Source organism: Ursus arctos, unplaced genomic scaffold, assembly GCF_023065955.2.
Source record: "Ursus arctos isolate Adak ecotype North America unplaced genomic scaffold, UrsArc2.0 scaffold_16, whole genome shotgun sequence".
In the NCBI taxonomy this organism is placed as follows: Eukaryota; Metazoa; Chordata; class Mammalia; order Carnivora; family Ursidae; genus Ursus; species Ursus arctos.
Window position 1 is genome coordinate 54775090 of NW_026622830.1, and position 15716 is coordinate 54790805.

Genomic DNA, 15716 nt, shown 5'->3' on the forward strand with positions numbered 1-15716 from the left:
TATACTCAAGTCTTAGGTTGATTGTGGGATCCTTTAAAAGACAGCAATGGGTTTTAAACCATCTTTCCCCAGTTTTCATTATTAAATCGGAGTATATGATAATCACCGGAAAGATATTACTTAAAGAATGTGTAACATGGGATCTTGCTGCTTCGACAACATTTAGCACACAAATGTATTCAAGACACAAGTGGTAGGCTCATTCAGTGTTTCACCTCCAAGGACAGCCACAAAGAGAAAACAACGTACTCATAAAGACACCGGAACGCAAACTTTCTTCAGAAGTTTCATGTGTTTAAATATTGCAGGATGTTAAAAATTATCTCCAAAGTACAATGGCATGAAAAAATTACCTACATTGGATCTCAACAAAAATAAGGTGAATGCTAATTTGCAATGTATCTTTCCATCACTTCAACCTTTCAGGTTTTCAGAGATGAGACAACTGACCAGAGTTCACACACTTCCAAGAGAAGACTGCTTCCATTATGAGTTTTACAAATAAAATATTAAGGGTGAGGATCTGGTATTTCATTTCAAATAGTAATGGCCTATTTTTCCAACCTGGAAAATGTTGACATTCTACCTAAGAATCCCAGCGTTGGTCGTCTTATGTACAGATCCCCAAATCCTTACACCGCCTGCAGCCTGAACGTATTTCAACCAGTTCCCATAATTACTACATTACTATTATCTTAGTCTCACTGCCAAAAACCCAGCTGCAGGCTAACTATGCAAGAATGAGACACTGTTGAAATGACTAAAAAAAAATTTCTTTTTACCCTTAGTGCATTAAGCTAAATCCTGCAATTAAATAAAACCAAGTAACACACACACCCCTCCTCCTCCTCCTGAGAAAAGAAAGGAAACGAGAAAGAAAGAAACAGCAAGTCCTTCTTCCACCTAAGTCAGAAGCAGAGCTGGGGGCTGGGTTGGGAAGAGGGGTAAACTTGGAGGCACAATGAATAAAGGAGGTCTCCGGGGCTTTCGCCCCGAAAACCACAGGGCCACAGCAAGTTGAGCGCCAGCTGCGGGGAAGGAGCCGCCCTGATCCGGGTTCGAGGCCCACCCTTCCCTGCCTGAGGGCCAGTGAGTCCCCATATCGGGTCCGGGCTATTCCTCCGCCCCACCTCCAGGTCCCCAAGGATTTCCTTCTTCCTCCTCCTTCCTCTCTCCCCCCTTTTGTCTTTGAGGCAATCGGCCGGCTCCCAAGGAGGCCGGCTGGCCTCCCCAAGCCCCCGGCCTCCCTGTGCGCTCCGGCCTCAAGCCCCTCCGTCTCTGCGAGACCCCCGAATCCACCAACCTCCCCATCTTTCACGAAACCCCCAGGCCTTCTCACGTCCCCCAAACCTCCCCGTTTACCCGAGCCCCCGGGCTCCCCTCGTCCCCTGGCCTGCCGGAGCACGCCGACCTCCCCACAAGTCCGTCTCCACCCATCGCCGTTCTCCCAGAACCCGCCCCCTCGTCCCCCTTCCCTGGCCTCTCCTGTCCCCCCGCCGACCTCCCCACATCTCCGTCCTCCCGGAGACCCCCAGTCCGCCCCACATCTCCCGACCGGCCCGCGCCCCGGTCCTCCCCACAGCGCCGTCCTCCCCGGGCCCCTCCCCCGTCCTCCCCACTTCTCCGGCCTCCCCACATGGTAGGCCTCCCCAGCGGCGCGCGGCAGGGGTCCGTCTCCGCCGCATCCGCCGCGCGGACCGGCTGGTTGGCCCCGCTCGGCCCTCCGCCCGCGGGCCGCGGCCCTGCCAACCCGCAGCTCCAGGAGCCTGCCCACCCGCCCGCTTCCCGGCCCCCGCCCCCTCCCCGCACTCACTCGGACCGCGCGGGACACCAGGAGGCGAGGGCAGACCACTGCGAGGCGGCGCCGCGAATCGACTGGCGGCGCTCCCTCCAACGCCTCACGCCGCAGGCGCACAGCGGTCCCGGCCCGGCGGCGGCGGCGGCAGCGGCGGGGTTGCGCTCTCGGGTTGTGCTGCGTCGGCGCGGGCCGCGCATGCGCGGCGACCGGCTGAGGAGCGCTTCCCCGCCACGGCGCGCGCCCGGCCGCGTCCCCGCGCCGAGCTTCCGCCCCCCCCCCCCCTCCCGCCGGGAGGACCGGGCATGCGCTTGGCGGCCCGCGCTTGCCTTGCAAGCCCTGGGGCTCCGCTCCGGAGACCGCGCCGGACAGTCGCGCCTCTCATTCAGGACGGCAAGGGACTGAGCGCGCATGTGGTGGCCGGGTCTGGGGGAGCCTCGGCGGAGGCCGGGAGGGGCGGACCGCCGAACTGAGGTCCCTGGGGTCCCACTGGTGGCACTCTGCGCCGGCGGGGCTGGACCGACCTCGGGGAAGCCCTCCCACCCGCTGCCCTGCCCCCACAGCCCGGACGTGGCCCTTTTGCAGGGCCTCCCTAGCCCTCCGCCCTGCAGGGCAGCCCCAGCCCCGGAACCCGCAGGGTCGCGCCCCGCAGTGGGCCGGGGCCTGGCCCGAGTCCTCGCGCGTGTCTTCGCCAGGCTTCCTGCCCACCCCGAGGAGTTAGGTGTCCTGGGCCCCTCTGTACACAGGAGAGTGAGGCTCAGGGATGTGTTCCGTGGCATCACAGCTAATGCTGGGCTGTACTTAGATTGGATCCTGGAAAACGGCCTGAAAGAGGCTGTGGGAGGTGGCTGGAGGTAGACAGATGTGGGGCCTGCGTGCTGGTCCCTGGGCTGCAGAAAGAAGAGGAGGACCCCGGGGATCTGGGAGTCACCAGGCCAAGGGCAGCTGAGCAGACCCAGGACACCGAGTGGAAGGGGCAAAAATGCACTTGTCCAGGGGCTTCTTCAGGCATCCTTAGGAGCCTGGCCTTTGTTGTTTAGGCCGCAGGCAGCCTGGGGAGGGTTTCAAGCAGGAAGTAATATCTGATTTGTGTTCTTTAAAAAAAAAAAATGACAACCTTGCGGTAGGAAATGAAACCAGAGGCAGGGCTACTTTCATCTTTATGGCGTCACTTTGATCCTCACCACAAGCCAAGAGGGTCCTGGGATGGATCCCTGCATTGGTCTCCCCACTCAGAGGGGAGTCTGCTTCTCCCTCTCCCTCTGCCCCTCCCCCTGCTCTCGCTCTCTCTCAAATGAATAAATAAAATCTTTAAAAGAACAAAGGTAATAAATATCCCAAACTCATCATTTCCTGATGGCTTTACTACATACTGCCATCATCTATGCTCTCGTCTGTTGTATCTTTACAGCAGAAATCCACGGAAATGACATGACGAGCCGCCGACGTCTCTTCCTGACTGTGTTCAGTGAGGGCAGGCTGGCAGCTTGAAATCAGCCACGGTGGGAATATGCACCCCATGGAGACTGGCACACGCCACAAATCAGCCCCCCCCCCCCCGCCACGGGAGCCTGTTATATTTACCAGCATTGCACGGTCTATGTGCTGCATGGTGAGATGACATACGGTCTGGAAACAATGAGACAGGGACATTTAAAACAAAGCTTCATTTTAGTCCAACGAAATGAAATGCGTTCTGAGCACCTGCGAATTCCATGCCCACCTCTCGCTTCCTCCACCGTTGGCTCTCCGTGATGACAGCTGTGATTTGTGAGCGCCTGGTAGATGCCAGGCGTATGAAGTTGTATTCTCTTATTATCACTTTCCGGTTCAGTGTGAATATTGTCCCATTTCATGAATGAGAAAACGGAGGCACAGAAGGGTTAAGACACTGCCCAGGATCAAACCTTTTGCACCCTGCCCCAGGGCCTCTTGTATGGCTCCGTGTGTACCGTCCCCCTTTCTTGCCCGAAGCAACCCAGAATCCGCGACTATGTCATTGGTCGTGTCGTCACTTTAAGTTCCAATTAGTCTTCATATCCACTTGTTCTGCGTTTTCTGAAATGTCATTTATTCTTTGGCTTGAGCGATTTTCCTTTCCATCTTCTCCACTCTCTGCGATTGCATTTAATGGCGACGTTGATAAAGCTCTTTTCTTTAAAGTGATCTAGCCAAAGCGAGGGGTACTTTATAACCTTCAGCAGATAATTAATGTGTGTGACAACCCACAGACATTGCACACACTTCAGCAGGAGGATTGGGAGGAGTTCACAAGCACCGGAGCTGGAAATAAATTACAGGGGAAAGGCCTGCACCCCCTCCCTCGGGAACCCACACTCCGAGGTTGGCATCTCCTCCTTCCCGCAGCATCCTTGTTAACAGTGTCGGCAGCCAGCGTGGTCACCGTAAGGGGGAAACCGAGGCAAGGAAGTGCCTCACCCAGGGCATCAGCAAATCAGCACCAGAGGTGTGTGGGACACAGGAGTTCTGGGCAGAACCCAGCCAAGAACGGGGATTACCTCATGCTAAATCCAGTGTTTGTTGAACGACTGAATGAAGGTTTCCCTATGTACTCCTTTCTCCCCGTGATTATGTACAGCGTGTTGCCTTTGACCCTCTGGCTGTGGTTTTGTATTTCTTGACTTGCCTGCATGGTAAACTCCTTAGGGTAAGGAACAGAGTGGCCTAAGCTCCCTAAAATTGAGTTCCTTCGTGTTTACAACGGGGATCATGTGGCCGTTACAAGGAATAAGCAGCATCTGCCTAGGAAAGAGCGGGCGTCTTGTTCACAGCGCATCTCCTGCACGGATGCTCATCTGATAGGGGCCCTGGGTCTGATGCAGGAGGGCACGAGTGCCGCGGTCACCGCCCCCAATACGGACCTGTAGTTTGTAGCTCATCTCGTGTGTCGGGGAGAGTGACCAGGACTCTCTGCTCGTTCCACAAACGGGCTTTGAGGACACATATCTACACAGAGAGCCTTGGGCCTAAATTGGCAGCCCAGAGCCGCCTCCACGGGCAACAAAGGAGCTCTGGGCTCTGCTTGGTTGGTAATTACCATCTCCACCTGGAAAAAACCCTGGTGACTCAGCCGGGTGGAAATGCCACCTATGCCTCAGGGACAGGAAAAGAGCTGGGACCTCGGCCAGCCCCAAAGGGAGGCAGCGGTCTGGCTCCCGGTGAAAGTCAACGTGGCTTCTCACTCGCCTCTCAGGAAAGACCACACAGCTGGGGACCCAGAGCTGCCTCTTCTGTCACGTCGCCCTGCTCAGCCTGGCGCCCCTGCTCTGTGGAAGGACAGAGGACTTAGGTGAGCTCCCGGGTGGCCCCTTGAGCTCTGAAGTCCTGCGAATTCACAAGAGGCTGACATTTAGCCTGTGGCAGGCTATCGGCGGTCCCCACCGGAGCTCTCCGGGGCCAGGACGAAGCCTGGCTCTCACACGAATTGCAAAGCCAGCAGCGAGGCTCAACAAACACATCGCTGTGCCGGCTTTAAAACAACGCTTTAGGAAACCCCCACCTCCAGCAGACGGCCGTGCGGCAGCAGGCAGATCTCGAGGACACACAACCAACCCGCCAGCTCCTCGGTGTCGCGAACCAACTGAGGTTGGTGCAGATCAGAGCAGGGCCCCAGGCGCACCTGCGAGGGGCAGGCCTGCAGACACAGACCTGACAGGGCATCAAACAAAGGGCGCTGAGCTAGGATGGTGGCGGACCAACGTGTCCGAGAGTGACAGGTTTCGGGGAAAGACTTCCATGTCAACCCGGCCAGGACCGCGTGTACTTGTCACCCTGGGATCCACCCCCTTCCAGGCAAGTGGGCGGCCTGCATTTAAATATGTGGATATGTTTGTATCTCTGGGCAGAACATAGCATTTGGGAGCGGGCGGGATGTGTCATCCTGTGTTTCTTTTCTATCCACGGGGATGCCAAGTCGGGGACTCTGGTTCAGATGAACACAGTTGTTTGCCTTAAAGGGTCAGGAGGCAGAAAGTGTGACTTAGAACGGCCCCATGCAGCTCTGTGGGTGATGTGTTCTGGGTCGTCCTTGAGGCCTGACACATGGGAGCAGCTTCTGCATCCAGCTGTCTCCTTCCAATTGATACATCAAGCTGCAGGTGTTCATTGAGTACCTACCATGTGCTCGATGCTAGGCCACGTACCGTGGAAGGGCAGAGAAGGTACCAGCTGTGCCACAGGCCCATGTAGACCACAGGGTCACCTGCTGGGGAGAGGAAGGGCCCATGCCCATCTCCTCTCCCCTCCAGGCAATGTCCCTGCTGTCCCTTCACACCTTCATTTTTCCACAGTCACCCTGTGCTGATGACCCCCAAACCTGGACCTTGGGCCGGGCCTCTGCCCAGACTCCAGACTGGGGTCCAACAGGCACATTGAGCTCACAGTTCCCCCAGATGGAAGCCCCCCATTCCTAGCAGGCTGTCCTTGCTCCTGGAGCCTGGGCCTCCTCATAGCCCCCTCCCCAAGTCCTCCTTCTGCCTGTCCCCTCTACCCACCCCGTTACCAGTTCCTGTTGCTTTCCCAGGCCAAATGTTCTCTAATCCATCCTGTTATTTCCATCCCCACCTGGACCCCCAGGGCCGCCCCAGTTCCTGGCCTGCGCAGGCCTGGGTCATTGTGTCTTCCCTGGACTGTGGAGGCTAATCTATATCCATCCAGTACATTCGTTTTGTGCTAAAGTCAGCCAGAGTCCATTTGGATTGCTTGTGCCCAATGAGCCAGAACTGCTCCCCCCCTCCCCTGCCCTCGTGCAGAGCCAGCCCTGCTATGTGGAGTGCTCTCTCTAAGCTGGGCAAGGCACCGTGTCACCTGTCAGTTTTGGGGGTCCTACTCTTGGCCCCTGCTCTTCCTCTGACACCCTCAAAATAGTGACAGTCACACTGTGTCCAGATCTCAGAGGCAGAAGGCTGCTGGGACTCTGGGCCTGGTGGGCTCAGTGGTGGGGACTGTCTCTCTCAGCTCCTGGCTGCTTCTCGCAGGGGCACAGTGGCAGGGCCTCGTGAGGACACCCCTGCCCAGCCTGGACTCCCCCATCCCTGGGCCCCGCACCTAAGACAGAAACCGGCCAATAAACACCATCATCTGAACCCGTTATGCCTGCCTCCTTGACCAAGCGTCAACACCGAAGCGTGTTCCCTTCCGCAGGAAAGGGACAGCTAACAAATTGTGCCAACTCTCCCGAGAGCCATAGCTGACCAGCATGTCCCAGTGGCTCCCGTGGAACCACAGCTGCCATGGTGAAGGGGAGAGAGCCCATGCCTCCGAGTGCGAAATAGCTGGGCTTACATCTTGGCTTGGTGGCTTCCTAGCCATGGGACCTCTGGACAAGTCACCTAATGTGTTGAGATTTTCTTTTTTCATTTACGTTTTACTTATTTAAGTCATCTCTACCCTCAAGGTGGGGCTTGAACTCACGACCCCGAGATCAAGAGTGCACACTCTTGACTGAGCCAGCCAGGCGCCCCACCTAAAGTTTTTGAGTCCCAGTTGTTCTGTCTGAAAAAGTAGGGATGGTGATACTTCGTTGTCAGACTGTTGTGAGCAGGGAAGAACCGAACACGTGCCAGATGTGCATGCGGTAACAGATGCTCTCTCATCGACCCCCTGCCCTCTCCCCCAGTGTTTGAAGGAAGGGGCAGGACAGCCCCGGCCTCTCTGCACCTCTCCTGTCTGCTTGGGGTGTGGGGAACGGGGGCCTGACCAGCAGGGGCCTGACCAGGCTTGGTTCCACTGGTCCTTCCCTCACTGCCCTGCCCTCCGGTCACAGCCTCACGACACAGGGAGCCTATAGGACAGGGCTGGCCAGCCTGCAGCGGAGAAGTTCCGTTCCAATTGGGGCGCACAGTTGTGGCTGTGAGTCAGGCCTCAAGTTCAGTCTCCCCCTTAATAAAGCCACTATTTGCATCTCCAGCGTCTCTCTCATTGGCCTAGAACTCAGGAGGGAAGAGGGAATTTATTTCCTTAGCAAATATTTGAATAGCGCTCTCGTGCCAGGCCTGATTCTAAGAACTTCGCCGATCTCAACCCATTTAAACCTCAGAGCAGCCTTGGAGGTCGCGAGTCCCGTGACCCCCTTTTGACAGATGACCCTGAACTCCAGAGAGGTAGCGGCCCAATCGGCCTGCAGCTGACTGAGAGCCGGGGGACGGTTTGAGCTCAGGCGGCCCAGCGCCCAGAGCCCCGCTCTACATGTTGGCCATGTCCGGAGCCTCTGCCAGCGCGTCGCGTCCTGTAATGCTCCTTCAATCCGCAGAGCACCGCAGCCTGTAAAATGTATTAGGCTGAGAGTCCTATGTTAAGACAGAGCATTGGCTGGGAGGAAATAGATAAGGAATTTGGGCTTCCCGGAGCTCTGGATCCCGCAGACCCTCCCCTCCCGCGGACCAGGGCCACTGAGCCCTAGCTGGGTGAGGCCTAGGAGGGATCAGAGGAGCATGCAGGGGTGGCTTCCTTCTGGTCTGCGCGCCTGCAAGCAGAAGTTACTAACTGGATACCAAAACACACCAGCCACGGCGCACATATCTACTAAACGTGGAAAACATCCCGAAAGAGGAGAGGGGGAGAAGGTCGCTTCAGACCAAGGATAGGCAGGCAGTGCAAGCCAGTGGGCCCAGGACCGCGGCGGCCTTGAAGGAAGCCTCGTGCAGAGGTCCTAATGCCCAGGAAGCAGATGAGAGTGCAGAAGCTCAGGCTCCTTCTCTTTTGAATGATTAATGTAAATTTAGTGAGGGTGCATATGGCAGGGGGAAATAGCAGCAGGAAGGCTGTGCACCCAGCGGGGGTGGGAGGGGGAGTGGGTGCCGGTGGGGGCTCAGCACTGCTGGTCTGCAGCTTCGGGGGCAGCCCAGCTCCACCGCTCCCCAGCCGGTGGCCCGGACCTCCAATCCCCAATGTCTCCCTCTGGGGTGAAGGGCCTGCTGGCATGGGAAGGAGCTCCCGTCAGGAGTGGCGGTCGTGGCAGTCACAAGCTGTTCCTCGGGGGGGCACTGGGTGCAGCCCAGAGGAGCTGGCCTGTGGGGGGCAAGGAGTCTGGTCAGCCTGGGGCAGGACAGGAGAAATATTTCCCGTCAGGGCCACAGACTCCCTGGAGTTCTCCTGCGACCAGCGTGGGCACCCAGAATGTGCTGGACAACCCCCACAGAGACTGCCGTGTGCACCTCTGGAGCCTGGACCCTGGCCTGCGGCGGCCAGCCTGGTGGGCGGATGGATGGGAAGGGCCATGGTCACAGGAGGCAAGCAGTGAAGGCCCGGCCCACCCTGTCTGGGCAGGGGACTGGCTGGAGGGCTGGCTTCCTGGGTGTGTGACCAGTCCAGTCACACAGCGCCCTGTGCTCAGAAGGGGACTTATGATTGGGGTTCGACACCCTGCTGTCACCATCTGGAAATTCTTTTTTCTTTTTCTTTTTTTCTTTTTTTTTTTTTTTTGAGATGGAGAGACAGAGAGAGAGAGAGCATGCACTCAGAGGGAGAGGGAAAGAAATCTCAAGCAGACTCCGCACCCAGGGCAGGGCCTGACTTGGCTTGATCCCATGACCCTAAGATCACGACCTGAGCCGAAATCAAGAGCCTGATGCTTTATCAACTGAGTCACCCAGACACCACTTGAAATTATTCTCTCTCTTTTTTTTAAGATTTTATTTTATTTATTCATTTGACACAGTGCGAGAGAGCACGAGCAGGCAGAGCGGCAGGCAGAAGGAGAGGGAGAAGCAGGTTCCCCACTGAGTAGAGAGCCCGATGGGGGGCTCGAGCCCAGGACCCTGGGATCATGGCCTGAGCTGAAGACGCTTAACCGACTGAGCCACTCAGGTGCCCCAACCCCTTGAAATTCTTCTTAATTGTATCTTTGAGTTTTGTAAGTGAGGTCCAGGGACAATGCAGCAGACTGGGTGGGGGGCTTGGAGCCTTGGCCCCACCCCTGGTCACCTCCCGGCCTCCTTGCCTCCTAGGGTCCTGAGTCCTGTCCAGCCTCACCCCTCCTGCACCCACCCCAGGGCTGCCGCCTTCCACCCCTGGCAAGCGGGGCATAGTCGTGGCTGCCCCCACCCTTGGCTGGTAGTCCCACAGCACCCTCTCTGATCCAAGCACCAAACATGTCCCCGAGCTGTCTAATCCTTTGGAGGTTGTTCTCCACGATGGTTGGGGTGATGGCCCGCAGGAAAGGGAGGTAGACTTCCTGCCTCTGGCTGGAGCGCCACGTTTTCATTTTGTACTGGGCTCACAAATTATATAGCGGCCTGCGTGGCTGGGGCAACAGAGAGAAGCCATGAGCTTAGAAGTTCCAGCAAGAGGGGCACCTACTGGCTCAGTTGGCAGTGCATGTGACTCTTGATCTCAGGGTCGTGAGTTCAAGCCCCACGTTGGGTGTGGAGATTACTTATAAAACAAAACAAAACAAAACAAAAAAACAAAAATGTTCCAGCAAGAGGGGATGTCTCCCTAGGGCCCCCTTGCTTCCCGTCAGGGCAACAGCCTGGCTTGGAGACCACAGGCTCACCCCACAAGACTCTCAGCCTCTGCTTGGAACCCACATCCCCTGATCTCCACGTGCAGAAGGACATTTTCTACAGGACGTGGTGACAGTCGAATCGTCCAGCAAGAGCAGGGCTGGGTCAGACTGGGCAAGTCGCTCCAGGCTAGAGAGGCAGCAGTTGCTAAGATTCCTAAACTTGGAACCGTCTGGATGTTAGGGAATCCAGGCGGTGTGCAGGCCCAGAATCGAGGCTTGGCAACAGGGAAAAACCACCGAGCGTCAGGAGGAAGACAGGCCAGACTGCGTGGCCGTGCATAAGAGCCACAGAAGCGTGAATTTTATCTTTCTGGCCAGTTCTCAAACTGTGTCGGACGGCCAGTGGTAGAGGCCAAAGTGGTTTTATTGGAGCAGACATTTCCTGGAAGTGTCCTCTCTGCTCCTTACAATGGATGTGAACGGTGCTGCATAAGAGAATCACTTTATAAAAATATCGCGGAAGGCATCCATGGACGGGGGCAGTGGTGCTGCCACGCCAGGGGAAAATCTTCCTTTCCTCCAGGAAATCGTCCTCCCAGGGCCGGTCCGGGGGGAGGAGCCCGGGGGAGGTTGAGGGAGGGTGGCCCAGGATGGATCGCTCGGTTAAGAACTGAGAGACCCGTGCAGTCATGAACACTTGTTTTAAAAAATGTAGGTAGATGTGCAAAGACGTGCAAGATACAGTCCCCCCTGGTGAGTCTCCTGCCCCAGCAAAGGAATGATCCCACATCGGCTACCGGGATGGGTTTTCTATGGCTGCGGGAACAAACCACAGCCTGTAGGGCTTCAATACAACACAAACTTCTTTTCTTACAGGCCTGGCCGCCGGCAGTCCGATGTGGATCCCATGAGCTCAAGTCAGGCTGTCGGCAGAGCTGGTTCCTTCTGGAGGCTCAGGGAACACTGCTTCTTTGGCTTTTCAGCTTCTAGACATGCCTTCTTGGCCTCTGGCCCCACTTCAGAGGGACCCTGTAATTACACTGAGACGACTAGACAATCGAGGAGATCGGCCCCTCTCTGGGTCCTTAACTAAGTCACACCTACAAAATCCCTTTTGCCACATTAGGTCACGCATTCACAGGGCCCAGGGATTAGGATGTGGACATATCTGGGGGAGGGGGAGCCATTATTCTTCCACCACACTCACAGTTACAAAAAGTCGAAGCATCACAGTGGGACAAGGGGATTTAGAGGTCCCAATACGGAGAAGTGACATTCGACTCGGCGATCTGGGAGGACCCCATTGAGGAGGTGGCGTTTGAGCTGAGACAGCAGGTAGGGAGCACAGCAGGCCGAAAACAAGACCACAAGCAAAGGTGCTGGGGTGGGGGGGTAAGGGGTGTTGGCTGGAGCGTCAGGCAAGTAGAGGGGGTGGACAGGCACATGGTCATGGTGCCTAAAAACCCTTCCCTTCCAGGGAAACTGTCACAGGTGACCCTCAAAGCCTCATGGCCTTGACCTTGCCAGAGCCCCAGCCAGGGAGAGCTGGGCAGGGTGGGCAGCTCATTCCGGAGGAAGCCCGCGGACCTGCCATGCAGATGACCCGGCTGCACTGGAAAGCTGCCCAAGCCAGGGCGTTTGGCCAGCTGACCTGTGTCAGGAATTTGGACAGGGAGACATGGAGAGAGTCCTGGAGTTGCTGGTGGTGGCAGGAGTTCAAGGACACTCAGGAAGAAGCCCTGCGGCCAGAGGGGCTGCCAGGGCCCGAGGGAGCTCGAATCCTGAGGAAGTAGGAGGGAGCCATGAGTAGGCAGAAGGTATAGAAAATCTAGTTGTGAGTGAGCCAGAGCTCCGAGCTGGCCGGTGGCGGCAGGAGCCCTGCGAGGAGGCAGGAGACACAGTGCCCAAGAGGCGGCGGGTGGATGAAGGCCGGCATCCCGTGAGGGGAGGCCACTCCGGACCAGCCAGGCCCCAAGGCTCTCCATGGTTCCTGGCCTCCCCCGACTCTCCCGGCTTCCCTGCGTCCCATCCTGGCTGCAGTCCCTGGGGCGGTCAGAGTAAGACCCTGGTCCTGGGGCTGGAGGACACTGTGAACAGAGCTGCGGAGGGAGAGCAGGCCAGGAGGGAGGGCAGCGGAAGTCCCAGCCCCGCTCTCTCAGACAAGTCCCTCCCCTCCTGTGTCCCGAAGCCCGTGCAGTCTCTTTGCCCAGCCCTGTGGCCCCAGAGCCTCCCCCATCCCTGGGAACTGCGAGTGGTGACCCCAGAGTCCAGCCACGCGGGAGCCCAGCTGTCCACCATTCCTGCTTCACGGGAGGCCAGTGAGTTCTGTCCGGGGACCTCTGGGGAAGCTTCGGGGCTGTCTTCAGTGGGTACTTACCACCATCCCCCGTTCACAGCGTGGGACGTCGGGCCAGGTGACTTTCCCACGGTCACACGGCAGGGAATACATCTCTCTCCACCAGATGTGCTCTGAAACCCCACCATGATTTCAGAATACACCAGCTCACCAGTTCATTTATCCAGTGGTACTGGTGCCTGCGATGACCTACTCAGGGAGACACGCTCACGCTACACGCGCACGGCTGGAGCTTAAGACAGATCCTTCCAGACACTACAGAACAGGGCCCTGTGCTGGCGAGGGGCTCTTCCGGGGAAAGGTAGGGGCCAGGAAAGGCCTCTGAAAAGACAGCTTTTGCAAAATAAGTCAATCGGAGAAAGACAGTGATCATCTGATCTCACTCATATGTGGAATTTAAGAAACGAAACAGAGGATCATAAGAGAAGGGAGGGAAAAATAAAATCGGATGAAGCGGGGAGGAAGACAAATTGTAAGAGGCTCTTAATCACAGGAAACAAACTGAGGGTTGCTGGGGGCATGGATGGGGTCACTGGGTGATGGGCATGAAGGAGGGCACGTGATGGAATGAGCACTGGGCCTTATATAAGACTGATGAATCACCGACCTCTACCTCTGAAACTAATAATCCATTATGTTAATTAATCGGATTTAAATAAAAATGAAAAAATTAAGAAGAAAAGAAAAGGTAGTTTTGGGGCAAAAACCCGAATGATGAGAATGAGCCAGCCGTGTGAAACTCTGTGAATACAGCGATGCCAGCAGGTCATGAACTCTGTATTTGTTTATTTATTAAAGGCACAGCGTTAAATCAGCAGCATTTAAAGTGCATTTACGGTGACTTTGGGGCAGTTGTAGGAAGTCACCTGAGCAGGTGCGCATGGGTGGCTCACAGTCTAATGCGCGCACGTGCAGCAGGACCGAAGTTACTGCCGTGCGCGGGCTGCTGGCCGGCTGCCGCCCTGGCCCGTGAGCTCTGCTCTTCTTCCCCGCCCTTCGAGGCCGACCTCCTCTGACCAGATGGAATCTTTAGGTTTCCCAGAGCAGGTGAAGGCAGAGGGGAAGCGGAGAAGCAGGGATGTGTGGGGGAGGCTGAGCACAGGTGGTGTGGCAGCTCCCGAGGAGGAGGACACATCGATGAACTGTGTCAACTTTCTGGTATGTGACAAATAGAGTGAAAGGACTTGAAGAGATGGACATTGCCCTCGAATGCTGGACCGTGCTTTTCTGGCTATGACACAACACTGGGAAGGGATGGCGTGGGTCCCAGCTTCGTGGATGTTGCATTTATAGGTCTAACCTACTGTCTGTGGCCTTGGGAGGGAGTTTGGATTCTATTTGAACGGTGACTGGAGGCCACTGAAGAGGTCCTTGAGTGGGGGTGTGACGCAATGTCATTTATGTTTTTAAAATCTCGCCTGGACTGCTGTCTGGGGAGCGGGCTGCTGGGCAGGCGCAGGCTTGAGCCCGCAGAAGGCCGGGTGCCAGGACCTCCATCTGACTCCCCGGTCCTCCGGCCTGTACTGCTGAGGTCCCAGCATGCCTTGCAGCCACCCCTGCCCAAGGGCGCACTGTGCCTCCGTCCACGTGTCCCGGTTTGGAGACAGCGAGGCCTCTTCCCTCTCCCCCAGCCTCCATCAGCACAAGGTGCCAGAGCCAGATTGAGTCCCTCCCATGCCCCACAGCCTCCCTGATTCTCTGCACACAGTCTTCCCCCCACCCCACTCCGAGGCTCTGGAGGAGTGTTCAGAAGCTGACGAGATGTAAGCCTCTTGCGGGCGCACACGAACGCCATGGCAACGGCAACGGCAGGACAGCAGCAGAGGAAGGCAGCCTGGAATTCGCCAACCCAGAGAGCCAACCATCTGCGAGGCCAATGCCTCCAAATGTCACCTTTTCTAAGTGCTCATCTCAGCCCCGCTTTGCACAGAGCAGAGGCGACAGTGAAGCGGCATGAGAATCAACAGCGAGTGCACGTGAAACCCTGTCATGTGTGTATGTTCCTGCTCCAGTGTGACCGCGGAAAGGAAGCCAGAGGGACTGGTCTGAGCTAGCGGGCAAGGTAGACGTGGGGCTGGGAAATTTAGGTCATTCGTGAGCGGAGGGATTCTCCATCCACCTCCATGCCCATCAGGCTTCTAGAAGTCCCCTGTCCGCAGAGGTAAAAGTCTCTACGTTTGGATCAAAGGCCCCAATCAATCTGACCTCTGGAGCTTGGGTTTTCACAGACTTGCCTGTCATCCTAATGGCAGTGACAGTGATGGCTTTCCCACGGAGTATGTGACATCTGCTAGGACTGTGCTGAGCCCTTCGTGCATGTTGGCTCACCCACTCGGCAACAAGCTTCACAGGAGGCACTCTGCTCACCTTCTGTATGAGGGTGAGGGAAGATGCTGAGAGGCGGTGAAGTGCCCATGGTCGCCCGGCTGCTGGGATAAGGAAGAGGAACTGAAACGCAGAGGTCCTGCTCCAGAGCATGACCTCTCAACCTCCACGGAGGGGTCAAGGCAGCCTGACTGATGCACTAGTCCAAGCGCTGGCTCTCTCATGTGGCTTCTGAGGAGCTCTCGCACCAGGTGCTATGGACAGTGTCCAGCTGTCTTGGAGGGTTGAAGTCCGGGCTAGCGGACCACAGGGCTGAAACACACAGTGTTACAGGCTACAGCAAGCAGACTGTGCGTGCGAGCCCGCAGGGACACGGTGATGGCATAATTCACAGCAGCAGCGTGCTGCTCCAACGCTGGTCACCAGCTCCTTGTGCCCACCTGCCCTTTCACACACGGCTCTGTCAGAGCCCTTGGTCCAGGCCCGGATGTAGGACCCCCTCCCCACCCCCACCTTGCCCCATGCAGGAGCTTCACCCTTTGCCTTTCTTCAAGCCTGAGTCTTGCCACCAGCTGCCAGAGTGAGAGGAGACGAGGGTGGGAGGAAGGTGCAGACTCTGGGGACCAGTCTGCATGGTCTGTGAAATGGGCGAGAGATGGTCAGAGAGGCAGCCACTTTCCCGCGCGTGGCCTCTGAAGCACTGTGACTCCATCCACTGGGAATGTGACCCCAGAGTAAGAAAGACCCAAATGTGCGAAGCATTTCAGAGGACC

At 56.8% G+C, this 15716-nt stretch overlaps 1 protein-coding gene across 22 annotated transcripts in view; it reads right to left on the reverse strand.

Moving 5' to 3' along the window:
- LOC125281950 (ral guanine nucleotide dissociation stimulator-like) overlaps positions 1-15716 on the reverse strand; it is a 210109-nt gene that overhangs the window by 124482 nt on the left and 69911 nt on the right. For 15 of the 22 annotated variants that reach the window (XM_057312896.1, XM_057312888.1, XM_057312886.1 and 12 more), the window contains exon 1: positions 1814-1996. The exons of 1 other annotated variant lie outside the window; for it this stretch is intronic. In XM_057312896.1, the coding sequence (XP_057168879.1) occupies positions 1814-1995 (182 nt within the window). In that variant the 5' untranslated portion in view covers position 1996. Of the gene's footprint in view, positions 1-1813; positions 1997-15716 lie in introns of those variants that run through there. 6 more of the 22 variants (XM_057312902.1, XM_057312901.1, XM_057312899.1 and 3 more) reach the window with 1 other exon arrangement.